Source organism: Diadema antillarum, unplaced genomic scaffold (genome assembly GCF_040938485.1).
Source record: "Diadema antillarum isolate AM-2024a unplaced genomic scaffold, OU_Dant_1.0 seq00000843_RagTag, whole genome shotgun sequence".
Lineage (NCBI taxonomy): Eukaryota > Metazoa > Echinodermata > Echinoidea > Diadematoida > Diadematidae > Diadema > Diadema antillarum.
The window spans coordinates 7,705-22,424 of NW_027271718.1; the positions used below are offsets into that span (position 1 = coordinate 7,705).

Genomic DNA, 14,720 nt, shown 5'->3' on the forward strand with positions numbered 1-14,720 from the left:
CACACACACACACACACACACATACCTGTACATTAAATACAACTCTGGTATTCAGATGTGTATCACACTTCCCCTAAACAACCGTTTTAAACATACTCTACCATGTATAAAATTTATGAAGCACTACATTTTCATTAAAACATACAAGTATATGTTCCATCACTTCTGACCATCTTCCCTCTACTATGATGTGAGAATAAGATGGAAGTATGCTTGTACACTGTCCCTTACACTTTTCAAGATGTATTTACTGGCAGCCTTGTAGCTAGAAGTATATCTTATGATGGACACACCAATCTACTTGATGATATCAAATGTTTGGAAGGTGAGCGTTTCTGTTTCTTGCTCATTTGAAAACACTGCCTTGTCAATCCTAGACTTTGGGCTTCCTTTTGTCCTCAGCCACCTCTTCCTGAAAACAAACAAACAAACAAAGGAACAAAATACACTTTATATTTGCACTCAGATTATCAGGGCTGCAAACATTCTTGCAACAAAGTTTGGGAAAACTCCAATGAGTAATCAAGAAAACACTGTACATGTACATGTAGTTGTGTGTTACATGTAGCACAGCCAGCAAAAGTAATCCCAAAATCAGGGAGGATTTAAATTTTCTTGTCTGGACAAGAAGAGATACTTGATATTCTGGGAAGCCTCCAACAGAATTTCGAAGACTTGGCAACACATTCGTAATACATGTACCAGTATACAGGGGTACCTCGTTTATAACAAGGACCTAGATGACATTACAATTAGCTTATTATATCAGGTTTCTCACTAAACAAAGGTACAGATGTACAAAGAAATACAAAGAGTTGTGACCTAGGTAAGATTATCTTGTTTTAAGAGTTGTGTAATATCTGACTTCTTATAAGGACAATCCACTGTAGATATTTGAATAAGATCGCTGTAAATCACAAATGTCTCTTTTAAACACTACTAACAGTTCACTTTGGTAAACATAGATTAACATCACTAGGGTAACTGTTACTGTAGATATCGACTTTTGGTTTCACAAGCAAATTTCCTGTGGATGAGTTTCTGCATATTCAGTATGTGCACTTACATCTGACTGATTTTGTCCATCGAACCTTGTGCTTGCCCAATGACGGTTCCTCTGCTTGTGTTTTGCACCCATCCTGTCAGATTGTATTCTTTTGCCTTGAGGCGTGTATGCTAGATCGACAACACCGACAAAAATTGTTCATTAGGACTCAATGAAAGGGCAGCATTGGATACAAAGGGTCAAACTGTCTTCCCTACTTCATCTTATACCAAAGATCAATTTCCCATGTAAAAATGTGACTGAATAGGTCTGCATAAGAGCAAAATTAATTTGAAAAAAAGTCAGTGAGTACTTCAAATGCACAGTATATGCGGAGACTACAGGAAAGAGGACTAGGGAATACTATAAACACCCTCTTTAGTTTGCTTGGGGACAGACCCAATCTGTCTGCAAGAACAAATACAAGTATGTATAATAAATAGGACTATAAAATAAAAATAAAAACTCGGTCTTTATGCATTTCACAAACTGAAAACAAAACAAGAAGTTTCAAATAATTTGAATGATTTTTAATTCATTTTATCTGTACATTCAACTAAGCAGACAATCTTCATATTTTCCTAACTTTTCCTAGTGATGAAAATACAGAAAGATAATGATTGGTACTTACTTTTCGGAAGAATACACCTGCATGAAAGCAAACACAAATAAGTGTTTTACAGAAAGTTTCAAATCTGTTAAAAGTATCAGGCTCTATTCAGTCAGAATGCACTAGATCATATCATGCAATATAATCCGAAGTCAGTCTTTAATATTGTTGCTGCCACAAATGTCCTTGACCAATGTATAGAAATAGTCCAAAAGGGCATCATGTGAAGTATCAAATCAGATCTATCTCTGTAAACAATCATAATGCACATCCTTGGTCACATATTTCCACATTGTCATACCCAATCTGGATCGTCCCATGGAAAAAAGAAAAGAAAAAAAGGAAAATTAGGATGGCATGCCACTGGGTTTAAGGCTTAAGTGCTATTAAAGTGCTACATTGGTACTATAAAATGAGAAAAACTTCAGTCTTTTTCAAAAAAACTGTAATGGCTAGCATTGCAGTTAAGTACAATATGTATATAATATTAATATATGGTCTAGCTCCATATCTTCCCTCCCATATATAACAGGCGACTTCTTTGTTCCATTCGAGTGAAGTAGTACTACTACTAGAACCTGTAGTAGCAGGGGAGGATCCAGGAATTCCGTAAAGGGGAGGCGCCTTTAGAAAAATTAAAAGGGGGCACAAAGCCCCCCCCCCCCCCCATTTTTTTAATTCTTATTTCATTTGTTTAAGAAAAAAAGGGGCGCGCGCACCCGGTGCGCCACCCTCTGCTCTGGATCCACTGAGTAGTACCGGTACTCAATTATTGCCAGCTAGACACACCAACCCTGATGCCTTGACAACACTGTACATATATGTATTCATGTAAGACATCATGCATCACATCCACCACACTTCTCTCTTATGTCTCACCTTAATTTTTTTTTTTTTAATCTCAGATCCACAATAATATAATAATACCAAGAAAAAAAGCATGTGCTCTGCCTTAAATATTATATTTCAAGTTTTTGGTAAACTATATGGGCCTCAGTAGGCCTACCATTAATACGCTACCGGTACTAAACTTGTTTTTGAGTCATGATCACCTTTGCCCACGACAGCTATGCACAGTTTTCAGATGGTTTTAACCAGAAACTCTTCAAGGACAAGGCAAAGTAGATTTGTGTATGTAGATCTAGATGTTCAGTAACCACAGCAGCGACCCCAATGTACAGCGCCCCGCGCCGGGGTTAGATGTTCAGCTAAGGAGTCGAGTGTAGATCTTCGTGATAGGCTCTACCCTCGAGGCTCTACACTAGACAGAAAAATACGTCTGTCCGGAAGATTTTTTTATCATTTTTTTTTTTTAAACTTTTACAGCCCGCATTCCGTGAAGCCAGACGCAGCTCGCAGTCTCTGTACGGATCCCCGAGCGCGAAACGAACATGAAATTTATCATCCCCGACAAGATGAAGATATGATGCAGACCGATCTCTCCGGAGTCTCGGTCAAGCTCGCTCGCTCGCTCCATCTCCATTGTAGTATTCTGTACAAATGGTACATGTCAATGGGTGCAAGGTGCGTGTAAACTTTAAAACACGGTAGAAGATGTGTGGTAGACGTAGGGGACCCTATGCTATCTGTAGGGAGCAGTATAATTTCTGGTGAATAATGTTTCAGTGAATGAAAAGAGGCAGATATGGAAAAAAACGTTGGAAGTAAAGTACCATAAAATAATTAGCTCACCTTGAACTCTACCGAATATTTCGAAATCTATTGATTTAAGTGCCATCCTTCCCGCAATAGCAGAAGCCATTCCAATCCCGAAGTCGTAACTAACTACCTCGTTCGATATCTTACTATAATCTTATTCAATAATTAACGATTTCATGAATAATCATGCAACAAAGAAATATTCAAAATTAATATATGTGTAATCATAGTATTATTCAGGCTAAAGTACCCAAGTTACTGCATATTTTAAAAAGTTACTGTAAAATGTGCGGTATTTGCTATAGATCTAGTTAGCTTACTTTGCTGATCATGAGGAGCTACACTAGTCGGCGAACACTATGCCGAATAATGTACAATGAATCGTAAGATGGTGAGAACCATTGTATGTGGAATACACCGGTGATTGAACGGGTTTGACATGCACAGTATAAATACGGGCATGACTTGTTACTTGCGATAAATGCCACTTCACAGTTTGGAAAAGATGGATGACCATAGTCATGAAGGTGTTGCGGATGCAGAACAACGACAATCGCGTTTTCAGAAGGAGGTTGTGTACAACAAACTGTTACCGTATTCAGACTGTCTAGATGGGGAATCAAGCAGACAACTGGTTGAAATTAAAACCAACTTGTCGCTCGCAGTACAGCTCAGGGAACTCCGGCCTGGAGTGGTGTTCTGGACAGGAAAGTTTTCATCGTAAGTCAGTAAAAAATTGTAACGTTAGATAGATGTCTGCTATGGTCTAATGTCTAACTGTAAACATCAGGAGAACATCAAGCCATGTTAGTTTATTTTAGAAAAAAATAATTCACTGAGTTTGTTTCACTGTATCGGTTCTACTTTTATGTAAATTTATCAGATTAATATAGATGAATGAATTAAATGTGGATTGCTTAACCAGAGCGCATTTTCATTTGCTGCTGACCTGGCATCACGACCATGCTGACTGAGGTTGAGCTCACTTCCACCGAGCATATGAATCTAACGTTAGACTTGAGGGATTCCACTGAAAGATCTAGACAAGTGTAGCAACTTTACAAGTGTAAAGCAAGCCTGAGTGTAATTCCTCAATTTAAGTTATAAGTTAAAAATTTAATGTTGTCCAGTAGAATTTGACCACCACCTAGAACCCTCTCTACATGTAGGGTAAGAGCACCAGTATTCGGTCAGCTACCGGTATTCGGTCACTTATCACTAGTCACCAGCCAGTAAGTTCAACTGTCACAACACACGCAAATCACATCAATTCACATACTTGCACACTCATTCACAACAGGAAACTCCCTTAGCCCCCTCCAAAAATCCATCCAAAATCCCAAATTTTACCGTCAAAAATGCAGAATCGGCGCTACTTTCCAAAAGCGTGCGCGGATAAGGCCCAGTTTTAAGAGTACGGGTCACCGAAAAAGCGCTAAAAATCGAGAAATAGGCCGTTCTCTCGCGGGATTTCTTGCTTATCGCAAGCTTGGAGTGTGATGGTATCCTCAAAAACGCAAAAGAAAAACAAAATTTCCGTACATGCCGATACAGTGTCTCATTGTACAAGGGTTGAATGCAAGTGCCGAGTTCCCAGTATTCGGTCACCAACGGGTGCCGCAACGTCCCCAATGCAATTTTGCGCCAACAAGGAAGCGCGCGCACATGTTTTTCAGCTGCCTTGAACACGCATTGACTTTGAACACGAATATCGCATGACCAAATACTGGAGGCGGTGACCGTATACCGTAGTTATGGGTAAACTCGGCCTAGCGGGTATACTCGGCCCCCAGCGCGCACATTATAACTAGCTGTAACGTGCGCACTGGGGGCCGAGTTTACCCACTATGCTGAGTTTACCAATAACTACGGTACTGGGGAATTTTGAAGGTCATATATTTTGCGATTTTGTGAAATTCTGTGTGATATTTAACAAAATGAAAATTGAGATTAAAGAAATTTGATATATTTCACATACATTGCTGTAGATATGATGTATGTTTGTATCATTTTAGTTTGAAAAATATTGCAAAAAAGCTTAAGTGACCGAATACTGGGGATGTTACCCTAAATGCAAATTGTCCAAGGTTCGACCTCCCATGCCTAAATTTGACCACACGCAAAAGCATAGGGCCTAGTTTATATTTTACATGGAGACGGGGGTCAGATTTTGGACGGCGTTTGCATATTATGTGCGGCTTGCTTTAGATTATAATTTTGCAAATAAAATAGATTTACAATTGTAAAATTTATGCTATTGTGTGCAGTCAAATTTTGGCACCAGAGGTCAAATTTTGCTGCGGGTTGTTTGTCAATTGATATTTTTATTTGGCTTCTTCTTTTCAATGGTTCGAACATGTGAATTCTACTATCTCAGCTACTCAGAGAGTCAAATCTAGCCTTTTGAACTGTGCACTAATGTCAGTCATTGGAAAGCGTTCAATATCAATGTCGACTTTCATGTCATCGCTCAAAACAACATTCCCTACTGTACTGGCTCAAGCATCTTCATTAGCATTTTACGACGTACACTGCTGCCTGAGCAATCTGAAAATGAAGTTAGACATCTGAATTCTATTGTCTATATTATGTGACGTACAAGTATCTTTCACAATTCAAGTACAACCAGAGAAGCTAAAAACCAGTGTACAAATGATTTATGACAAGTTGAATGAAGTTTATGAGAAATGCAGTTCCAAGTGTGCACTCAGACACAGACAGACAGAGATAGACCATGCACACACACAAGGCATTTCTCAGCTGGCTTCTTTCATGGTTGATTTTTAGCTCCTGATTTACTTGAAAGATATGTTGCATAATATTAGAAGACTTACTTCAGTTTCAGATTGTGCTGGCAACGTAAGCTGTGATTGCTTTAATACAAAGAGTGGGTTGTTTGCAGCAACAACATGATAATGAAAGTCAACGTCTATATCAATGCTTCAGGATGACCAACTTGGTTCAAAGTTGGTTGAAAGTATTGGAAATAGGCTCAGTATATTAAAGTATAATCCAGTGATTTTGGTGTTATGTGCTTTTGTATAATTTGAGGTATTTCAATTTACATGGATATGGAAGTACATTAGCCCCTTGAACTTAATTTTAGGTTAATTTTGAAATGCTTGATCCCATCATGTTAAAATTTTTGTTTTTTCATCACAGTCAATATAAACATGGTTCTTGATGGTGTGTTGAAAAAAAGAAAAGAAAATTGTACTGTCATTAACTCCTGTAAGAGGTTCAGTATTCTATTAAGCAACAATGTGCAAATTATTTCACAAATTGCAGGTACATCCGCTACTATGGCAGGAAGTTTAGCAAGGAGGAACACATTGTTTTCATCAACCTCTACCTGGAACTTCTCAACATACCTGACCTGGAATTCAAACTCATGTCAGAGTTCGCAAGGATCCTTGTTATGCTCTTGAAGTAAGCTGTCACAATGTTTAACCAACAATCTCTTTAGGGCATGAGATTTAAACAATGTGCTTCTCAGACATCTCCTATTCAAACTTTTGTGTGTTTGTATGTTTGTTTGTTTTTTTTACTAATATTTCAGTGGATCTTATTCATTTTATGGTACCGGTAGATGTTAATGAAAAGAATGGGTTTTAAATACATTAGAAATTACTGTCATGTATACATTGATGACACTACTATATAATTCAAGGCTTTATCAACAAAAAGATTTTATGTGTTTCCTATCTTTGACTACTGGCTATTTCTCAAAAATTAAAACAAAAAACCCAACTTTTTGCATCTTGGAGAAGGGATGTTTGAAATGTATGTGCATACGTAATGAAAAGGGTAACAAGTTCATACTCTTTTTTTTTATACAGTTTTTGCATACTATTTCTGTCTGTCAACAAGAAAATTAATTCAATGTTTAATATTTTCAGACAGATGCATTAAAAAAGTCTTAGATCTGAGGGTTTGTAGTCCCATGAATCATGGTGCCATTATCAATTTCTAGGTACTTAACACATTATAGAACTGATACTATCACATACTTTACATCAATCGGAGATATTATTACTGATTGCTGTGTGGACTGGTTCATGTGACCAAATAATTATTGACCCAGCTTCTTGAGTCATGTCATTTTAAAAGGTCAAGTAAAAAATTAAGGTCGACATGACAGTGAACCAGAGAGAAAAGGATCAATTCAAATTAATGTAGGTTTGAATTCATGAAAGAAGACATTTAGGATAAGTTCTTTGCCATAGTCAGTAGGTCTTGTCAGGAAATTTTTATCATACTCTGTACACAAACAAACCTGCCTCTTCATGCAATGTATGAGTGAAGTGAGAGAAAAATCCAAAATCTTCACTTGTGAGTTATGTTAGAAATGTCCTGATACAGTAATTAATGTTAAGAAGACTCATTTAAGAATATTGATGAATTTTATTGATTTCAATTGTTTGAGGGTTATCTGCTCTCTACCATGACTCAGCATAAATTGAGGGCAGCCATATGTGTTGGTGGCCTTGAGATTAGATGCTATTTGTATGCTTACCTAATATATGCCAAGACGATGCAACTCAGTGTGCACATGAGGTCATCGGGAATTTCCAGGCTTGGTAAGTATCGGATGACTGGACTCAATTGAAAGGTGCCATTTTGTTGTCATTCCTGGTGACATTGTGTTTTGCTGCCTGTCTCACAGTCTGTCAATATTTACAGTGTCAACATGAAAAGTGTATCTGCACACAATTTTATAGGCCAGGAAGAGAATTGGCTTTTCACATTAATTGGGGGAAAGAAAAAACAGAAATGAAAAAGGAAATACTCAGTAAAGTACTAAGTAAACTACCCAGGGCATGTTATGACTTTAGGGAGACTTTCAATGACAGATCAAGGGGTAATATTACAACAAGGTGTGCCAGAGTTTGAACATGTTGCTTTTGCTTTACAAATTCAGTTGGTATGATCTCCTAACATGATGACCTACATTATATTCATAGATGTGCATTTACCAATGGAATTATTGGTTGTATTTCTTTATAATGTATTAATAAAATTAGGCTAAAAGTTGCTGTCACCTTCATTCTGTGAGTTTATTTTGGAGACAATTTTTGTAAATCTTTGTCTTATTGATTTGTTCTTGTTCTGTCAAATTTAGCACAGTAATTAGTAAGATAGTGTCAAGTTTCAGAACGACAATAAGACTTCCTTGCACGCAGATTGAGGACAATTTAATGTCAATGTTTTCATCTTGAAACACGCAGAAAGAGGAACTTGCTGTCTCGTGATGACATCACAATACCATGGAAACCTCTGTACAAGATTGTGGAGAGAGTGATATACTCACAGTATGAACCTCTTGGCCTGGAATGGTTTCCACAGTGAGTACATGTTTCTATTGTTATCATTGTTGTTGTGATTGCTAATGTGACTTTAGAAAAGGACATTTCACAGCATTCAATTTTCATTCCTGGATGGGTATGATGAATTTCTGGCAACACTCTACAACTGTTAGTGTCATAAACATCTTCATGCCCATTAATGCTTAATACCAGTGATTGTAAGTTTTGCTGAATTTGTTGTTGTTTCACAAAGGCACTGGTTTCATGTTTTAAATTTGTAGATGATTTAAACTTGCATGCCTGTACAGGCGCTCGTATTAGTGATCAGAAGAAGAAACAGCATTGTTGATTTAACTGGGCCCTGTCTTATAAAAACTTGTGATAGAAATCAATCAATCACAAATTTCTTGAAAGCTGCAATCAATCGCAACCTGTGATTGATTTATTGCAGTTTTCCATCTTAATTTCAATCATTACTTTTTTATAAGATGGATTTGCATTCAATTGTAAAGTTGTGATTGATTTGAATCAATCACAAGTCTTTATAAGACGGGGCCAGTGTGTCTCTGTATAGAGAAATGACGCTCATATTATCGTTTATGTGGTGCTAAATTTAAGCTGAAAAAATGCATCTTGATTGTTTCAGGTTACAAAGTATTGAGAATTGTCTGGTGCAGTATCAGGTCAAATTGGCGATTCCGGCATCCTAGTTATTTCAGGGTTTCACTGAAGAACTTTTGAAGTTGCATTTTTTATAAATCAAATATCAAAATGGATTTTTAGACCAGAATTGCAATTTGTACTACAGAGTGTCAATGTTTGATATTGCTGCAGATGCTTTTGATTTTTCCTGATGTAAAAAAAAAAAAAAGATTACTTTTGAATAGGGAGAACTCTACTCCAAGAGATCACTCCCACAGGATATCATTGTTCATAAATGACAGGTTATTCTTGTTTTATCATAAAGTACTTGATGTAGATTTTGACTGAGACTACCAACTTTGATGGGTGACCTTCTGTTCTTTCTTTTCCACAGCTCCCTGGAAAACAGACTCAAGAGTCTGATCAGGGTGTCAAGACCGTAAGTAACTTGATCGAGATTAACTCTCAGAGATTGCCAATTGCCATTGACAAATCATCTTTATAGGATGCGAATTAGCGATACTGAAACTAGTGCACTGTTTACCATTTAGGGATCTAGCCTGCAATAAAAACTAGAGAGGGGCCGTCAAAGGCGGCAGACCCACGCCTAAGTACAAAGTCGGGGTAAACATAATGTGCATTCGGTCATCTACCAGAATTCGGCCACTTAATTGCCAGTGTGCTTTATCACCAGCCAGTGAGTTCTACCAAAGATCGTACACTGAAGTGTACGATCTTTGGTTCTACAGTCACATCACACGCAAATCACATAATTACACATACGGTATTAACACTCATTCACGTACAGGAAAGTCCTTAAGTCTCCTCCAAAAATCCATCGAAAATCCCAAATTCCACCGTCAAAAGTGCAGAATCGGAACTTTTCCAAGCGCGCGCGAATTAAGTCCAGTTTTAAGAGTATTGTCTACGCGACGGGTCGCGGAAAAAGCGCTAAAAATCGAGAAATACGCCGTTTTCTTGCGGGATATTTTGATTATAGCAAGCCGAGAGTGTGATGATATCAAAGGTCGTATGAGTGTACGATCTTTGATGGTATCCACAAAAGCAAAAAAGAAAAACAAAATTTACGTACCCCCTAGGCAATTACCCCTATGATTAGTGTCTACGGGAATTATTCAATGCAAGGGTTGAATGCAAATGTCTACTGCACCAGTATTCGGCCACCAACGAGCGCCGCAACGTCCCCGGTGCAATTTTGCACCAACAGTGTAGAGCGCGATGCATTTTCAGCGGCCTTGCACACGCATTGACATTGAGCACGCATATCGTGCAGTGTGACTGCGACCGAGCAAAATGCTCCTCCAACGAAAAAAACAATCAATGTTAATTTGAAAAATCATCAAATATCAAAGGTCGTATGAGTGTACGATCTTTGATGGTATCCACAAAAGCAAAAAAGAAAAACAAAATTTACGTACCCCCTAGGCAATTACCCCTATGATTAGTGTCTACGGGAATTATTCAATGCAAGGGTTGAATGCAAATGTCTACTGCACCAGTATTAGCCCACCAACGAGCGCCGCAACGTCCCCGGTGCAATTTTGCACCAACAGTGTAGAGCGCGATGCATTTTCAGCGGCCTTGCACACGCATTGACATTGAGCGCGCATATCGTGCAGTGTGACTGCGACCGAGCAAAATGCTTCTCCAACGAAAAAAACAATCAATGTTGATTTGAAAAATCATCAAAATACGGGCCAGTTTGTGATGACGGAGAACGAACTTTCATAAATCTAGAAGGACATAGTCCCTCAAATAGGCCTAAACGTAAATTTCGGAATTCTTACGAACATTTGAGCAGCGAAGTCGGATCGTTGGGGAGTTTATGTCTTCGTATGGTAGCGGAAAATCGCAAAGTGAGAAACGGGAAATTTTCGGAATGGTCACTATACCATGGGGTCAAAACTTCAAGGTCACACAGAATTTGCAAGGGTCAACCGATTATCACCAAAATCTAATCGATTCTTTCCTGTCATTATCCAAACATTCCCTGAACATTTCGTGCAAATCCGTTTTCCCGTTCTCTTGTTATCTTGTACACAAACAAACAAACAAACAAACAAACAAACATACAAACAAACAAACAAACAAACAAACAAACAAACAAACAAACAAAAAAAAACAAAAAAACAAACAAACAAACAAACAAACATACGGAACCCTTTACATAACCCCCTGCCGATTTTCATCGGCGTGGGTAAAAAAAGAGCAAGCCCACCATGTAAACAAGTGTGGAGTTGTCTTAATTGTCCAAGAGCAGTGATCTGTATTTCAGCAACAACAAAAGAACCTTCCTAAGCCTTCTTCCTATTAATATCTCCTTGGTATGAGTGGACACTGCTCTTCTCTGTCATTTTTTGAATTGTTTTATATATCTATGGGTTGTTCACAGTTTTGCTGGATCACGCAGGAATACAATGTGTATGGTCACATTTGTGGTTGTTTTGTTTGACTTATTTCTTTTATCTTCTGGTCAGTTATACATTAAAATCATTTTTGAACTTCGTATATACTAGGTACAATATGATTCTAAAGGAAAAGAGAAGTTTCCATGCTTTTTTTATATATTGTATGAATACTATGCAAAGTGTACCAAAGAGATGAAACTCTGCTTATTTAGAACATATCAGTTTTCCTGAAGATTTGCTAGCATTGTTGTTGTTGTTGTTTTAAAGAATGAAGAGAAAGAGAGAAAAATTGGGGCCCTATACATCAAATAATTTGCCTCAGACAATACTAATATAAAACAAATAAATCTTATAGATATTAAACAAGAATATTATTAGCTATACCCTGATGTCTCCACAAGGGAGCTCATATCGTCTCCACGAGGGAGCTCATAATGGGCGTCTCCGCAAAGGAGCTCATATGAAGAAAAAAAAATACAGCTATTAAATATTAATTATTATTAGAGTAATACTATCCAAAATAAAAAACAATCATGCCTCAAAAAAAAAAAGATCGTTATAAAGGTGACAATATTTATGTTGATGAATGCCTCATATTCTTTGCGCAAATTCGACTAACTATATAATACACGCGCGTCGCACACTAACTCACACACTCAAACATACACACACACACACCCAACACACACTCACATAATAATATCAAGGGTCAGCCCAAATGATATATAGTATTTGAAATAAAGCACGCTTCCAGGTATACGCATTCCAAAATAGAGAAATTGGTTGGCATAGATTCTATACTTGGTATGATTATTCAAAGTCACCCATCATTTACATGTAGGCCTAGATTTTAAAGCAGTTCTGTATGGACTATAAATGCTGAAAATGAATTACAAATGAGATATATGAGTTTTAGAAAAGGCAACTCCAGTTATATCAAAGCTCTTGGGATGGGCAGTTCTTTCATTGAATCAAAATTTCATTTCAACCTAACAGTAACGTATATAGAGATATATACGCGGTAATATGGGGACCTGAATTAATACTTCATTATGACAAGAATTTTGTTACAACCGTGCTCATTATAATGGAAATGCACTGTATTTCTTCTATCTTGATTGTGGGTGGTTGTTTTTTTTTGTCGCAGGTACTTTTCTGTTGAGAGTACCCAGGAAATGCTGGACGAATGGCGTCCCCTGCTGTGCCCATTTGATGAAACCATGACCAAGGGAATCCTCTACATTGAGGCCTTCATGCCGACATTACTCCCACCAGAGCAGCACCAGAAGGGATTCAAGTGAGTTCAGCCTCACTGTCTGACCTACATTTCCTAGACATGACATTAGTTCATAGATATTAGTTGCCATATAATCTTTAGATGTCTATATTATGTTGTAAATCCTAAGTACCGTTACTGCAAAGCATACTCATATAAACTGAGTACCAGTACATATTTACTCTTATATCTACGCATTTTTCTCCTGTGTAGTTCTGTGATCTAATACTGTAAAAGTGGAAATTTTCGCGGTGTTGAAATTTTCGCGCATTTCGCGCAACCAGACACTAGCGCGAAAATAAAAGGGCACGAATGTTTTTGTTTGCCATATGTACCTGTACTTGGTGTCTTGATTCCGCGGAAATAAAAACACGCGAAACTCCTCTTACCCGGCCAAGCGCGAAAAATTAGTCGCACAAAAATAACCCCTTTTACAGTACGCATATATTCATCTGTTTATTTAAGAACAGCTCTCTGCACTTTTTGAGATTTTGATGTTTGGAACATTTGCTCACTTTTGCTCTCTCATCCCCCTCCAGGTTGTGGCTAGATGAGATGATTAACATTTGGAGTAACTCTCAGAACTCACCCTGCATAGAGTCCGTAAGTCGTCTTATATCTTTCATTTCTGTCATATATGATGCCAATTTTACACTTTTGGCAGATGAAGGTGGTGTGGTATTACTATGTAAACAAACAGTTGCGCAATATTTGTTTACATTTAGAGGAGATGCTGTGAGCAAACAGGAAGTAGTTTGATATCCATGAGCGAGAAACATCACAGCTGCTGTTCCCACTGGATTTGGCATTCCTCCTGTAGCTTTCTATGACAATTATTTCACAACATTGCTCTTTCCTCACTTTTTTTTTTCATTATGACAGTTATGTTTTACTCTTTATGACCATGACTTTATTCACAAATGTTGGAAGTTAATTTGCATATTCAGAAATTTCATAAATGTACAAGACAAAGTTTGAATAAATTTGGTAACAGTATATTGATAGTCTTCAATTTATTTAATTTTCAGTGTAACACTTAAATTGGTTTCTTGCAGTTAAGAAGTAATGTTAGTATTTAGTATCTTGAAACTGCCTGTGATATTATTAGTTGCTATTTTGTGATTGTCCCACACTATTGCTCAATATGTATATTTTAGTTCAGTCAAAGAAAGCTGCCATGTTTATGTTGCACATATCTCTTTTATTTTGTAAATTGTGTTCTTCAAAGCCAAGAATGAAATCAAGAAATAAAATCTTTGTGGTATTGTATGTAAATTGATCTGATTTTTCATCCATGACAACCAAATTTTACCTCTCATCTTTTTTCTCTTCCACTTCATCACAGGCTCTGGTAGATTTGTTTGCCAGACTAGCATCAGAGAACATTGGGTACATCGATTGGACCCCTCACATACCCAAGGTACAACAATCATATCTCCTTCCAAATTTTGTAGTTACTTTTTATACATTGCTGTACTACTTGCTTATGAATAGTCCTATTCTTGGCCTTTACGAACTCATTTGTCAGGATTGTAATTGATATGTGGAAAGGTCTGCTCAATATATCCCTTTGTGTTTATTACAATACTCAGCAGCATGACATGGCAGTGCTGTTGAAAATTTAGAAATATGTGGAGATTGTTTTCTAACAGGGTTCACATTATCATCACATATCTCTTTGTCTGGAATTTGTTGTATCACAATATGTGGAGATTATTTTCTAACAGGGTTCACATTATTATCACATATCTCT

The 14,720-nt window shown here is 37.3% G+C and overlaps 2 protein-coding genes across 2 annotated transcripts in view; one reads left to right on the forward strand and one right to left on the reverse strand.

Annotated features, from left to right (window-relative positions):
- LOC139740227 (acylphosphatase-1-like) lies at positions 1-3,417 on the reverse strand. The gene is made up of 4 exons (XM_071650811.1): positions 3,348-3,417; positions 1,677-1,693; positions 1,067-1,176; positions 1-412 (listed from the first exon to the last, which is right to left on the reverse strand). The coding sequence occupies exons 1-4, from the start codon at positions 3,415-3,417 to the stop codon at positions 298-300; spliced, it is 312 nt and encodes a 103-aa protein (XP_071506912.1). The 3' UTR covers positions 1-297.
- Positions 3,418-3,801: 384 nt separating this feature from the next.
- LOC139740220 (proteasome activator complex subunit 4-like) overlaps positions 3,802-14,720 on the forward strand; it is a 46,206-nt gene continuing 35,287 nt past the window's right edge. Inside the window, exons 1-7 of the mRNA XM_071650803.1 lie at positions 3,802-4,034; positions 6,603-6,743; positions 8,543-8,659; positions 9,657-9,701; positions 12,839-12,988; positions 13,507-13,570; positions 14,313-14,387. Of these exons, the coding sequence (XP_071506904.1) occupies positions 3,820-4,034; positions 6,603-6,743; positions 8,543-8,659; positions 9,657-9,701; positions 12,839-12,988; positions 13,507-13,570; positions 14,313-14,387 (807 nt within the window). The 5' untranslated portion in view covers positions 3,802-3,819. The remainder of the gene's footprint in view (positions 4,035-6,602; positions 6,744-8,542; positions 8,660-9,656; positions 9,702-12,838; positions 12,989-13,506; positions 13,571-14,312; positions 14,388-14,720) is intronic.